The following is a 14,363-nucleotide window of genomic DNA, read 5'->3' as shown; positions in this document are numbered from 1 at the left end:
GAAATCACCGTACACTAGGATTCATATAGACTTTGAGGGACCGTTCCACGGGCAAACTTTTATGGTAGTTATTCAGGTATATATACACATGTGGACATGTATTCAAAATGGCTAGAAATTATATTGATGCACTCTACGACAACGGAGGCCACAATTAAAGTCCTAAGGAAACTATTCGCAACGCATGGCCTACCGGACATCCTAGTCTCTGATAATGGCCCCCAGTTTACTTCCACACAATTTGAGATGTTCCTAGCGGAATTGGGCATTCGCCACACACTAACAGCACCATTTTACCCCTCGGCAAACGGACAAGCAGGGAGAATGGTGAGAACCACAAAAGAGGTGTTAGCAAGAATGGGGCTGGGAGACTGGCAAATGGGTATAGACACTTTTCTATTAATACAACATGTCACACCCAATGCAACCACACATAAAAACCCCTCCGAGTTATTGATGGGGTGGAATTGAGTAGTAGGCTGGATAGACTGCACCCTAACTACTCCAACGAGAAAACTCCTGACTCCAACAGCAGAGTCAGGGAATTCAAAATCGGGGATGGGGTGTATGCACAAAATTACATGGAAGGTCCCCTCTGGATCCTGGGACAAATAATAGCGATCATGAGCCCTAGATCTTACAAAGTGGAATTAGAAGACGGCTGCATAGGAGGGAGACATATCAACCAATTAAGGGGGAGAATAGGGAAACCCAACACAAAAAGCAACCTAAAAAAACAACCTTTCTATAGAGAATAATAAAGGCCTCAAATTTCCCATTACAGCGGATTCAAACCCGGAGAATCCACAGCCACACATACCCGGGGAAGCTGGAGACCAGCAGCAGGGCAACCGTGAGTCAACTCTGGAAGAAGTAAACACGCCCCAAGGGGAGTCCCAGCAGGTTCCGGGGCAGAACAAGAAGAGCAGCAGACCCAACAGGTCTGACCACCATCTCACTCCCGAATGATGTGCACAGGTCAGAGTGGATCCTTAGAAGCCCCGCCTACTTGCACGACTATGTTAAGCGATGTCGTTGTTCATTGGTTACAATTCAAAATAAGGGAGGGGTGTTGTGGTTTTAGTATAACTGAAATTTTCACTCAGATCCGCAGTTTAGGTAGGAAAACCTCTTGAATGTGATTAGCTGGCTCATCTGACAGCCCCTATAAAACGGGAACTGTCAGATGGGTTCAGCCATTCTGTTATCATTGTTAACTGAATAAACAAGTTGCACTGTTCCCTTTGGCTGCGTGTCTTCTTTCACCCACAACAGAACAGAAGTGGTTGGAGAACTGAAGTTGTATTGCAGAATGTGTTTAAAGGTATTAATATCAAATCATTATTTTTTGTGTGCAGATCTTACCTTTGCTGGGAGTAGTTAGAACAGTTGTACTGAATCAATCCATTCTCTGCAATGGAATGGAATGGGGACTCATAGTCTGAGGCAGGGGTGTCAAACCAGGGGTGGGCTGCTGGGGGTTTGCAGGGGTTCAGCAGAGCCCCTAGCTAAGATTCTATGCAATTTGGAGAACCGCCAAATCCCACTCCGGCTGGTCCTGCCCACCTCTTTCCTCCCCTCCCAGGAGTCCCCATTTTGGCCCTTTTTGGATGCAGGTAAGTGCAGGGTGCGCATGGAGGCTTGGGGAGGGTGAAAAATGGGCCTCCCATAAGTTTGGGAAGGCTGGAAACGGGACTGTTTCCAGCTTTCAGAGAGCCTCTGGAGCCATTTTTGCACTCCTGGAGGTTTGAGGCAAGTCTCCGAAACCTGGGGAGGGCAAAAACGCCCCCCTCCCCGCCGTGGTGTAGGAAACCAACTAGGCCACACCCGCCATGGCCACACCCACCCAGCAACTGGGCAGAGAACCTGTTGCTAAAATTTTTGAAGCCCACCCCTGTGTCAAACTCAAGGTCCTGGGACTGTATCTGGCTTGCGGGGTGCTTAGATCTGGCCCGCAAGGTCGCCCTGGAAACAGCAAAGGACCATCCCGCAGTGCCTCTGCCAGTGAAAATGGAGCTTGGGAGGGCTGTGGATGGGCCCTCCTGAGCTCCATTTTCACTGGCAGAGGGTTGTAGGAGGCCGTAACAGTTTAAAACAGAGCTTGGGAGCCGTTTTCTTTGGCAGAATGCTCGGGCCATCACAGGCAACCCTGACACGAGTGATGTCAAGCTGGCCACACCCACCCTGGCCACCAGCCCCCACTCCTGAGGTCAAATATAATGCTGATATGGCCCTCAATGAAATCGAGTTTGACACCCCTGGTCTGAGGGATGTTCTGTGTGTATGACAGGCTCTTTCAAGAAATAGCTTCCATGTGCAAACATAGAAAGAGCAGGCCACTGATAAAAAGGATAAAATGTCAAATAAATGGATAGGGACCCCATGGATGATGTAAAGACCTGGGGAGAAATTACCTGTTATCCTATATTGCTGGTTTGCACTCTACATTTCAGAATGGGAAAGAAGTTCCAACAGCCCCACAGCCACTCAAAGTAACAGTGTTAAACAGGGAAACAAAAAAGAATGTTTAAACTGACTAGCAAGTTTGTCTATTAAATATAAATTTGCAAGGAAAAAGGATTTCTGATGAGATAATGGTGACCTTATTGAAATATTATAGAAAAAAAATTAAATGAAAAAGATCTATCTAATAGTTGCAATCACACTATTACAATCTTGTAATTATAGAGCACACATTTCAAGAGGATTGCTTGATTAAAGGGCACTAAAACCATTGTCAACTCTTGTAAAAGGTAAAGTAAAGGTTCTCCTCATACATACATGCTAGTCATTTCCAGCTATGGCTCATCTCTGTTACAAAGCCGAAGAGCTGGCACTGTCCAAAGTTGTCTCCGTGGTCATGTGGCCGTCATGACTCAGTCATGTGACTTGGCATAAATGCCAAAGGCGCATGGAGCTCTGTTACCTTCCCACCAAAGTGCTCCCTATTTTTCTACTTGCATTTTTACATGCTTTCGAACTGCTGGGTTGGCAGAAGCTGGGACAAGTAACGGGAGCTCACTCCGTTATGCGGCGGTAGGGATTCAAATCACCGAACTGCCGACCTTTCTCATTGACAAGCTCAGTGTCTTAGCCGCTGAGCCACCATGTCCCTCCAGTCTATCTTGATAACCACATAAATAGATTTTCTCCATAACTATTTGTCCTTTGTCCTTCAGGACTTCCAGTGAAGCACTTATTAACCCGGCGACTGAGTCGATCCACCTGCTTGTCATCATCTTTTTCCTACTTCCACTTTTCTCAGAATTAAGAGCTTCTTCAGAGAGCTTGATCTTCACATAATGTGTCCAAAGTAGGACAGTCTGAACCTGATGCTCTGTGTCTCAAGTGAGAATTCTGGCTGGTTTGTTCAGGGACCCATTAGTTTGTTTTCTTGGATGTTCATGCTATTCTCAAGAATCTTATCCAACACCAAGTTCAAAAGTATCAATACTCTTCCTATCCTTTGGGAGGATATTAAGAAGATAGCATATTTATTAGAACTGTTAAAAATTTTTTGAGTAAACTGTCAGATTTTTCTTTAAATTAGATTTTTTTAAAAATCTAAATAGGGAGTACTTGGCGGCTTGATGGAAACCCTGGATATGGGTTGTTTTGTTTGCTTAACACAAACTATATTCCTAATCTTTACCCCTTTTTTTCAGCCATTGATAAAATAAATTCCATGTTTGATAGTATTCTGTATCATTTTTCTGTTTAATCTTCAGTATAAGTCTGTCCATTTCTGCATAGTCCAATGTCTTCTTAATTATCTCTTCATCTAGTGGTATTTCTTCATTTTTCCAATGCTGTGCAAATACAGTCCTCACTGCTGTTAATACATGCAATATTAAATATAGACTTGGTTTAGCAATTTTTTCTGATATTATGCCTATAACAAAACAACCCAGACAACACGATGTTTATTAAGCACTAATCAAATATAATAGTAGAAAATTAATACAACTTTATAAAAAAGAAAAAAGAAACCCTCAGTATGGGATATGATATACTTTTGACAATTATCAATACATTACTTGATTGTTTGGGGTCATCTATAGAATGGCATTGTAGTGGAGACCCTTTGAGAGCTGTATGCAACAAAATTTCATTTTAACGTAGGCCGATTAGTGCACATTCGAAGTGACAATAAAGTTATTCTAAATTCTAAGTCTAAATTGTAACAACTCTGCAGGACAGGTATTGAGTAGTCGCTTGTAACTGAGACACAAAACTGCCTCTTGGAATCTGTAAAAGAAAATTACGGCTACCATAACTTAAATAAAATACAATGTGAAATGTGAAACTATGTGAGAGAATATTGGGTGGGGGTTGGACTAGATGACCTACAAGGTCCCTTCAAATTCTGTTAATCTAATTTAATCTAATCAAATTTACTGTGATATAAGACTTCCCATAGTCTTTTCGAGCCTGATGAAGGTCCTCTGTGCTTCTAGGGGGCGCTGTTTACGCTTGCGAAGCCACTCTGCCTTTGGCCGTTCCCGGCCACGTGCTCTGGCTTCCTCTTGGAGGCGGGGCGCTTTGCTAACAGCGAGCAAGGCTCATATTGGGCTGAATGGCGCAGAGCAATGGCAACGCCGGTCCGGAGATATCTCGGGTGCTTCTTTCCGTGGGAGGCGGAGGAGGTAACTTGGTGGTGTGAATGTGTTCAAAGAGAGGCGCCACAGGGCAAGGAACGAACGCCGTTCTTCCTGGTCTCGTCCTTTCCCAGTAACCCTGCGCTTCTCAAACTTGGCTAACGTTAAGATGTGTGGACTTCAACTCCCACAATTCCCAATGGCTGGTTCGGGAGTTGTGGGAGTTGAAGTCCACACATCTTAACGTTGCTAAGTTTGAGAAACGTTGCAATACTTGTAACGTGTTTTTTTTCCCCTCTCGTTGCGTTGCTTCCAGATTCTGTATTCTTGAACTTCCAAAAGGAAATAAATAAATTAAATAAAAGTCCTGTAGGGACATGGTATTCGTAAGATCTTGCGCGAATAAATGAACATCACGTACAAATATTTCATAAAAATAAGGTGCAACTCTTTTGCAAACTCGAACGTGTTAAAAGTGCTAAAAGTGAAAGAATGAGAGTTTGAGCCTGAAAAAAAGTCCTTTCTGTCTCGACTTTCTCACTTCGTCGTTTCATATATTTAATGCTTGCTAAATGTCGATGAGAATGCTTTAGTGCTTTCCACTTTTGAAAGGCACAATAGTCTGAAAAGTTTATACTACAATATTATAATATTTGGTTTGTGCAGTGCATGGGGTTGAAAAAAGTACCATGCTTCTCACAGTTCCCACAACTCGAAGGAACTGATTTGCATCAACTTATTTGCATCATCTAATCTGCAGTAGAGGGCAAAGCTGCCTATAGAGGGAAATAATGTACTAGTAAAATCAACAGTATGTGCCTTTTCAACTGAAGAAGGTCTTCTGGATTTCTAGGTATCAGCGAAACACTTTTGCTTGGTCCAAAATATACTAAAAAGAAAGGCACAACCTTACAGACAACCAGGCTGCCCAGGAGCAACAGTAAGTATATCTATTTTTTTACTAGTGAGTTAAGACTTAGAGTAGTGTTTTCCAAATTTGGCAACTTTAACATGTGTGAACTTCAATTCCCAAGAATTTTCTACCCAGTGTGCTGGCTGGGGAATTTTGGAAGTTGAAGTCCACCCATTTTAAGGTAGACAAGTTTAAAAAGCACTGAGGATTGTGCCTTTCCTGAATTATATATGTATGTTAGAAAATAATAATCATAGATGAAGTCTTGCCTTTTGGCAGGAGGGGCTGTATCCTAAACAATGTTAATGGATTTAAAGCTTAAATATACATGGAGATCTTTGAGATGAATCATGCATTTTCTATTATTTATGCAGAACAAAGAGTAAACATTAAAATTGGGTTCTCAACAGTAGTGGTTAAACGAAATATAATGAAGTATATTTTTATATAGCATCGTTATTTACATACAGATGGATTTGAAGTTTAGACCTTTCATGATAATTTTATCTTGCAATACGGCAATTGTTTAACAGCATATTTAGCACTGCCTTTCTATATTTTCTATGTTTATTTTCATTCCCTATATGTGGGGTGTTGCTGGCCGTCCCTATGTTCCTCCTACCCTCACCAGTGATGTTTTTTTAATTCTTTAAATTTAATTCTTTAAAAGCTTAGAAGAAATATTAATGTCTTCATAAACACATTTCTGTACGTTAGTTTTGGATAAGGTGCAGAATTTTCTACCCCAGATGGCTAGTGCAAATAATCAGCTGAGAAGAGAAATGGACAGCAAACCTAGCCAAGAGTTTGACATTGAACATGTAGAACCTTCGATGGAAAAAATAATTGAAATGGTGAATATATTTTTGTTTCTAGTTAATTCCTTGGCATAGAGCATTATACATTTGTGTTTATGGTATACCCAAAGTAGAATGATTTCTTGTTGTTGTTTAGTGTCTAGACCTCTTCAAAAACTATTATCCATAATAATATCTGGATGTTATCATTTTTTTTGTTGAAATTGACTTCTGTGCTATTACTGAAGTAATTTTTTATTTATCAAATTCATCTAACCCCTGAAACTAGCCAGATAGAAGACAGCTAATACTGTTTTAAGTATTTAAATTGGTACAATTTTTAAAAAAATTAAAATCAAGACTAAAATTACAAAGCTAGAATATTTATAGAAATTGCATTGCTCTATAACACTCTTCACAACCCGCCTGAGAAAGCCATGTTTCTAGGAGGCCAAGGGCATGGATGTCATAAAATTTTTCAATTAAGCATATCAAACTTTTCAGGCAAAGTTTCAGAGTAGCACTCTTTCCCATATGCAATCCAGATGTTTGACGGTTATATTTCTCAAAATTCCCTGTCAGCCCAATCAGGGAAAAGCTTTGTCACGAAGTTTTAATATGATACACCAGACATCCAGAAGAGTCTCAGATTTAGGAAGACTGCTGCAGCTAGCACCTTCCTCTATGAAAGACTTTGACTACTTTGTCTCCAAAATTCCTTTTAACACTAATCTTGTATTCCTTGTTGATGGAGATAGCCAACTTATGCCCAGAACATTTGCCTAAGCAGCAGATGAGAGCCACTGGCTCTATGGTGCTTTGTTTTCAGCAATTGTTTTGTAAGTTAAATTTGTTTTGTAAGTAAATTGTTTTCAGCCTCTGATCCATCTAGCTGCTTTTTCCTGGCTATAAACAAAGACTTTGTCAGTGGCTTCCATGCAAGTAGTCTCCTTATTTAAGCTATTTCTCTGGCCAGCCATCTTAAATGGTTGACCATCTTAAATAGGTAACTCGGGGCAGAAAGCAATCATTTTGCTAAAACCAGTAGATGAATCCTTGACTTACAACCGCAGTTGAATCCAAAATTTCCATTGCTAAGTAAGACAGTTGTTAAGTGAGTTATGTCCCATTTTACAACATTTTGCCATGGAAGTTAAGCAAATCACCGAAGCTGTTAAGTGAATCATGAGGATATGAAGTGAATGTGGCTTCCCTCATTGCCTTTGGTTGTCAGAAGCTCCCTAAGAAAGTTACAAGTGACACTCCCAGGATCCAGGACGCTGCAACCAGGTTAAATACATGCTGGATGCTAAGCATTCAAAGTTTGATTACGTGACTGTGGAGATTCTGCAACACAAGTACTTTTTCTGCAATAAGTACAAAAACTGACTGATTTTTTTAGTGCTGCTGGAACTTTGAACAGTCATTAAACAAATGGTTGTAATTTGAGGACCACCTATAAATAGAATGCCATAACTAAACTAAGTTTTAAAAAGTCCAATACATAGAAAAATGGAGGTGACATTAACAAATTCACCAAATACACATGTGTATATTAGGTTTCCTTAACACTAGGCCTTAATACTTGGGGAAAAGCATGGTCTTTATGGCTTTCTGGAAGACCAAGAAGGCCAGGGAAGGCTGTTCCATAGACGGGACCAGAATAGAGAAAGCAAATCTTGGTCCTTCAAAATGGTACTTTAATAAAGGGGACCTTGTGAGCATGCCTATTGGACATGGTAGTTGGGACTCCTACTCGTTGGTACTGGTACTTGTGGGAATAGTTTAGGAACTGCTGTTGAGATATTTTCTAAGTCTTCAGATAATGATAATTGAAATTAAAAATTAACTGCTTTTGATTTTCAGCACTGAATCTGATGTACATTTACATTCTCATTGTGCCCTTAATATTATCTTGCTTTCATTTTATTTTACTTTCATTTTATTTAAATTATGACAGAATGTGGCCTTAGTAGAACTGAATGACTGTGATACAACAGAATCAGAAGATGATTCAGAATGCGAGGAGACCTCTACCTGTGAAGAAGTTACTGAAGAAAATATTAAGTTTCCCTTGTCAAAAAGAGAAGGACGGATAGAAATGTTGGACAGTAAAAACTGAGGAGGTGAATTAGCCTTATTTTCCTGCTATTTCAATATCTACATGTAATCCTCATGTTCATTGTGCTGTGTACTAATAATCTTGTGTACTTGATATGTGGAGAGGTGTAAAAAAAATCTGTTGTAGGTCTGCTATCAAGTCAGATGAAATTAAGGATTTCATTATAAAATTGAGGGGAAAGCAGAAAGAATTGGACCAGACAGAAACAAAAGCATCAATAGCTATGAACTATCTTTAATTTAATCTGTAATAACATTACTTATCAATACCAACTCTTGGGTTACATAGAGACCAATGAAAATATCTTTGGGAAACAGATCATTTACTCTAGATTGTTTCAATTACAAAGTATTTGGGCTGGTGACCCACTATTATATGTTAATAGTAATGGCCTTCCAAATGAATTATATTCCCAACTCCCAGGTCTGGTTGGGATTCAAGCTCACTTGTTTGTGACAAAGGTTACTCACCTTGCATGAACTGTCCTTTAAGGTCAAGGTGAAAGAATTGTGTTAGACGGAGATATTTTTGTTGATAAGCAGCCTTCATAAGGGAGAATGAGGAATGCCATTGGGAATCCAGTATATTTGGGGGGTCCAAAATATGCTACAAATCAAATTGGGAGTTTATAATCCCAGCCAGTTTGAGATCACGTTACATCTTTGAAATTAAAATATACCTTGTATTCTCATAAAGATTATTTAAATAGAATAAAAAAGAATTTTTAAGGTGCACCGCATTTGCTTTATACTGTAAAAGGCATCAACTTGGCAAGATAATGCCAATTTGAACTGATGTTAGTTTTATTCTTATGGACAATTTGTTATGATTATGCATTTTTACTGGAGCATACACTGAATAAGATCTTATTTCTGAATAAATATTTGAGCTGTTATTGCTTACTGAAAATGGGGTTGGATACAAATCAGGAATGTTTGACATAAAAAGTCAAATTGGCTGAACATTCTGAAAAAATTGGCTGAACATTAGCAATAATTAATAGCCCTATACAGTACATGGTAGATTATGGTCCATAACCTTCAGGGAACAGGACCATCATGCAGTGTATTGATTTGAGTTGATAATAATTGTAATACATAAATATAAATAAAATTTAGGTGTCCTTGCACAACCCACCAAAATTTTCTATTTATTTTCCATAGTACCGGTATATTCCTGGAAAGCTCACACACAAGGTACAAACGCAAAATATCTTTCTGTTTAGATAGAGCAACTATCTGTTTTGAGATGAACATTACCGTAGTCTTACCTTTCTGTTCACTGTATTTAATACCACAATGTTGTACATTGTTTTCAATTAATATTTTGCAATTGCAAGTAGTAAATACATTCAAAACCTGGGTGGTTGTCTTTATAAATTGTATTAATCCATGGCTTTAATCATATCTTGTTGAATAATTCAGAATAGTTGTGTTCACACTTTTTCCCTGAATCAAAACTTAATATGTATTGTATGACTTAGAACAGTGGCCCCCAACCTTTTGGGCATCAGGAACCAGTTCTGTGGAGAAAGTTTTTCCGTGGACCCAAGTGAGCATGGTTTTGTGTGTTGCCTGCATCCCTTGGTTGGTCCGTCACTTTTTTTCCCTGGGATGTCGTGGACTGGTGCCACAGACCGGGGGTTGGGGAACCCCTGACTTCAGAGCATTGTAAACGTATTAGAGAGCAAGCGAGATTATCTTACAGATGCAGTACTAGGTCATTAAATACCACAGGACATCCAAAAAGCATTTATTTAATGTAATTGGCACCCACAATTAGAGATCACATACAACTCATTGGCAAACAGATTACAAAATAGTTCTACAACTTTTTTTTTTATTTAGGGGAATAACACAGATGTTCAATTCTTTATTGTACAGATTCATAATAAGTGCACTTCCTTGGGTACATAAACCATGTTTATGGTGAACTGGTTTTCTGAGTTCAAAAATGCAAAATGTTTATTGCAGGAAAAAAGTATGATGCTGGTGTAAAGTGGCCAAGACCCACTGGGTTACTGAGGACAAATTAAAAAAATTATACCATGTTTCCAACTTAAGTAAAGGGTTTATAAAGACAAAAATATCAGAAATTCGATGGTTTTTAGATTTCTGTCTCACCTTTAGATAGCCCTAAATGTCAGCAAATGGAGCAGAACATGATAGCTACAGGAAAAAATACTTTATGATCACAGTAATCTGTAGCAAGTGTTGAACTCCTCTGAGGAATCCCGTTGTGAATAAATGCAAATGTTCTTAATTGGATCATTGCACTGAGACACTGGTTGGCATGTTCACGCCAGGAAGCATATTTTACTTTGTTGTTTGTAATCCTGTAGTTGCTGTGAGTCTGAGGAAGAATGGAGCTTCTTGGCTTAGCTGTTCAGTATTCCACGGTTACAGCTTTTGTTCTCAGGTACTCATTAAGAGCTTCTTCACCTAAAAGGAACAAGAAAGTCTGCATTAGTTGGAGTCTCCAAGGGTGCAAAGTTTCTCACAGTGGAAGGGTTTGCAAAAAGCTTAACTTAAAACCAAGTAAACCCTCAGTATAATGGAGATTTAGTAGAAGGCAACACAAGAGATACCCTTCTATTGTATATATACTGAAGATTGGAGGGAAATTAGGAAGGCTGAACAGGCCAATGTGATATGTGCATATTGAATGTTTGAGTTCCTAGGAGGGGAAGGATGAGATGGAAGGCTCTGAGAAGATCAGGCGGGTGGGAGGTACCCTGGGGAGGTAGTTAGAAGATGAAGCATATTAACTCCCCCCACCCCCAAATCCTGTTAATACTACCCATGCCTGCATTTTCTGTTAAAAAATGATACTTAAGGTAGACAATTAATAATTGCTAGATAAAAACATGGCCATTAAACAATTAATGAAAGGACTAGTACAGGATTTTAAGCTTTGAAATTCAGAGCAAAGGTAGACAGACAGTAGTCCTTGGGCCAGTGCAGCCTCTCGAGTTCCTATTTTTGCACTTGTCTGAATCCCCCCACCTTTTTGAGAAGGTGCCTTACAACAGATCATTAAGCCTATATGTCTGGCTGGCAGGGAGTGAATGAATAGGCAGAATTACAACCTTATACCTCCTCCATGGACCAAAATTATTTTTAAGTGCAGCTTAAGATGTTAAAAGATTACCTATACTGTAAAAGAAGCCTGCATTTTGCAACAGGTTCTAAGTTGCATGTTCTTTTCACATGGGATTGTCAGGCTGCAATTTACAGTATTGGATATGTGCTCTGATTTTAAGGGTAGAATAGCACCACTCTATTTCAAATGCATTTTGAGAATTGCTCCATTACAAAACCCACATTGTACTAGAGAACAAATAGTCTATAACAATCAGTTTTTGCCATTACACTACAAAAACCATCATTCATGGTTCTTCGTGTTGATTCAGAATAGGAGCCAACCAGTTCTGGAAGGTGATAAATTTCTTACCTTTAATACATGTCACTTTGTAAATATAATTGGAATCTAGAGAGAAAATATGAAGTGCTGCTTACCTAAATCTTTTCCAAAACCAGACTGCTTGAATCCACCAAATGGTGCTGCCACATCAGTTTTGTTATAAGTGTTAATAAAAACAGTTCCAGCTTCCAGTTTGTCACTCACATATAGTGCTTTACTTATGTCTTTGGTGAAAACACCTGAAGCCAAACCATATTCTGTTCTGTTGGCTCGTTCTAACACTCCATCAACATCTCTGTGACAATAAAGAAACATCTAAAATATAGACAGCATAAAACATACCAAAGATGCAAAATTTATTACTCCATTATTTTTCATCCTCAGATTTTGTAGCATATATTGTGTTCTTATATAGTGCTAAGCCATAATAAAATATATTTCAGTTCAAGCATATAGTTTAGGAATCGTAGTTTATTTATATTCTATAACTGTCTGGAATTGCAAACCAGCCACTGAACTTTCACTGAAATATGGTTAAAACAACATTGTTTAGAATCATCTGTAAATCCAATCTGATATTTTTGTGAAGTATTTTAGAGACTTGGCTAGAATATATGTAATGAATGTATGTAACAATACTATTTAATTCACAAAATTAACAATTGCATGATTCTTAAGGTCATCAACTGGGAAAGAACATCAGTAGTAATTAAATAGGATTCCAAATACTACTACATTTGTGTTGAAGCGCTTCTGGGTTGAAAGAATTGGACAGTGACATCACCATTGCCTGGGGGATGCCTAGTTGGGGGCTCGTTTCACAACCCCATTAAATTGCCCACCAAAGTGGTACCCATTTATCTACTTGTGGTTGCCACCTTTGAACTGCTGGGTCAACAGAAGCTGGACCATGTGACCGGAGCTCACCCTGCCTTGTGGAAGCAACCAGCTCTCAAACGTGAACCTGCCAATCATCAGCCCAGGATCCTAACCTCATGAGCCACCATGCTGGTACAGGATTCCAAATTAGGGGAGGAATCTACCTCACAGAAATTTTCCTCCAAGATGTAAATTGCAATGGAGAAAATGAGTGAAGCAGGTTAATTTGCTCTTCTCAGATAACTATTACTTGCAAGGATCCTGGGTTTGAAAAGCTGCAGCAACAACAGCGACATTAATTGGAACAGAACCTACCCATCTTTGAACTTGGAAATGATCATCACTGGCCCAAAGGATTCTTCATGGGCAATATGCATGTCATCCTCAACATTGGTAAATATGGTAGGTTCCATGAAGAAGCCTAATGGGAAAAAAAGGGGTAGTTACAACCTCCATCATTTTCCATCTTGATACATGGGTCATAGGTTATCTGTCTTCAGCAATGCATTTTATATATAACTTATTATATATATATATAATAAACAAGGACTTTAATTTTTAGTCAGTTGATTATTTTAACAAGCGCATCCATTTGATATAATTTTAGTTTCCAAACAAGGTTGTCATAGATCATTTGAAGCTACAATTTATGTTGTGCATTTTATGATCGGTTGCCTTCATTCTCTTCTACACCCCTTCCTCAATATGCTTTATAATTACTTGACCCTTATGATATTACCATGACTGCAGGAATACAATTGGAGAATTAGCTAGTGTAAAAAGAACAACATACATTTTGGTGGGTCACCAGCTGAATATAATTGAACTAAAAAGAAAGTCAGAAGTCGCTTTTCTTTTAAACTTCTTTAATGTATTTTTGTCACTTAATTTTTCTTGTTATTCCCTTTTGCTTTTATCTTGGTTTGTATTTTAATGTTCGATGTTGAAATTTAAAAAAGAGAGAGAAATTAAAAACTTGATGAAAAACAACATTAACCAAGGAGGATTCTGGTGTATCTAGCGGTCCAGTTGCTGGTGCAGTGTTTTTGTTATTCCATTGTTATTCCATTTAGTCAAATTTCATTGGAAACATCCACTTTACATTGGGGGGAAAAAGCTTCAAATGCATTCAAATGCCTTCTAATATTCCTATATTAGATCTTACTCACCTGGTCTACATACTTGTCTTCCTCCATATAATAAAGTTGCTCCTTCTTTTACTCCAGTTTGGCAGTACTCCAGAAGCTTTTCCAAATGTGCTTTGTGATTTTGAGGTCCATGGTCTGTAGTTCTATCTAGTGGATCACCTATTTTCATCTTCTGTGTTTCTTCCACCTAAAGATTACCAAAAAGAGTGGGGATGAAATAGTGTAATGTATCAGCTACAATTGTACAGATGATAATATATAATTTTACAGTAATTAAAACAATGCCTATATTAGGATATTTAAAGTTATAGTAGAAGACATTGTCTTCTCTTGGTTCACCTTATATTGTACAGAGCCCTATATTGAAAGAACAAACGTTCTTGAGGGTACACAAGAACAAAATTGAATTAAAAGATGGAGGAAGGAGGCATCAAGCAAGGAATAACATTAAAGGAGGATATGGCTGAAGGGTCTGACTTCCCT

The 14,363-nt window shown here is 38.6% G+C and overlaps 2 protein-coding genes across 2 annotated transcripts in view; one reads left to right on the top strand and one right to left on the bottom strand.

The window, feature by feature from the left end:
* Positions 1-4,501: 4,501 nt before the first annotated feature.
* On the top strand, positions 4,502-9,791 carry NOPCHAP1 (NOP protein chaperone 1). Its single transcript, XM_026726774.2, has 4 exons — positions 4,502-4,646; positions 5,452-5,538; positions 6,229-6,365; positions 8,269-9,791. The coding sequence occupies exons 1-4, from the start codon at positions 4,577-4,579 to the stop codon at positions 8,428-8,430; spliced, it is 456 nt and encodes a 151-aa protein (XP_026582559.1). The 5' UTR covers positions 4,502-4,576; the 3' UTR covers positions 8,431-9,791.
* A 379-nt stretch (positions 9,792-10,170) lies between these two features.
* Positions 10,171-14,363, bottom strand: part of ALDH1L2 (aldehyde dehydrogenase 1 family member L2) — a 31,332-nt gene continuing 27,139 nt past the window's right edge. Inside the window, exons 20-23 of the mRNA XM_026695110.2 lie at positions 13,902-14,067; positions 13,048-13,153; positions 11,949-12,148; positions 10,171-10,871 (exon numbers count right to left, since the gene is read on the bottom strand). Of these exons, the coding sequence (XP_026550895.1) occupies positions 10,816-10,871; positions 11,949-12,148; positions 13,048-13,153; positions 13,902-14,067 (528 nt within the window). The 3' untranslated portion in view covers positions 10,171-10,815. The remainder of the gene's footprint in view (positions 10,872-11,948; positions 12,149-13,047; positions 13,154-13,901; positions 14,068-14,363) is intronic.

This window comes from Pseudonaja textilis, chromosome 5, assembly GCF_049901715.1.
Source record: "Pseudonaja textilis isolate UNSWEBS1 chromosome 5, rPseTex1.2, whole genome shotgun sequence".
Taxonomy (NCBI): domain Eukaryota; kingdom Metazoa; phylum Chordata; class Lepidosauria; order Squamata; family Elapidae; genus Pseudonaja; species Pseudonaja textilis.
The sequence above is the reverse complement of the archived record's forward strand: the minus strand, read 5'-3'. Positions and strand labels throughout refer to the sequence as shown.

What these genes read in the sequence shown, in the direction of transcription:
- NOPCHAP1 (XM_026726774.2), top strand. Translation starts at nt 4,577, where the DNA reads ATGGCGCAGAGCAATGGCAACGCCGGTCCGGAGATATCTCGGGTGCTT. An exon ending in TTCCGTGGGAGGCGGAGGAG is followed by an intron (nt 4,647 to 5,451) that starts GTAACTTGGTGG and finishes CTGGATTTCTAG; the next exon opens with GTATCAGCGAAACACTTTTG. An exon ending in TGGAAAAAATAATTGAAATG is followed by an intron (nt 6,366 to 8,268) that starts GTGAATATATTT and finishes AAATTATGACAG; the next exon opens with AATGTGGCCTTAGTAGAACT.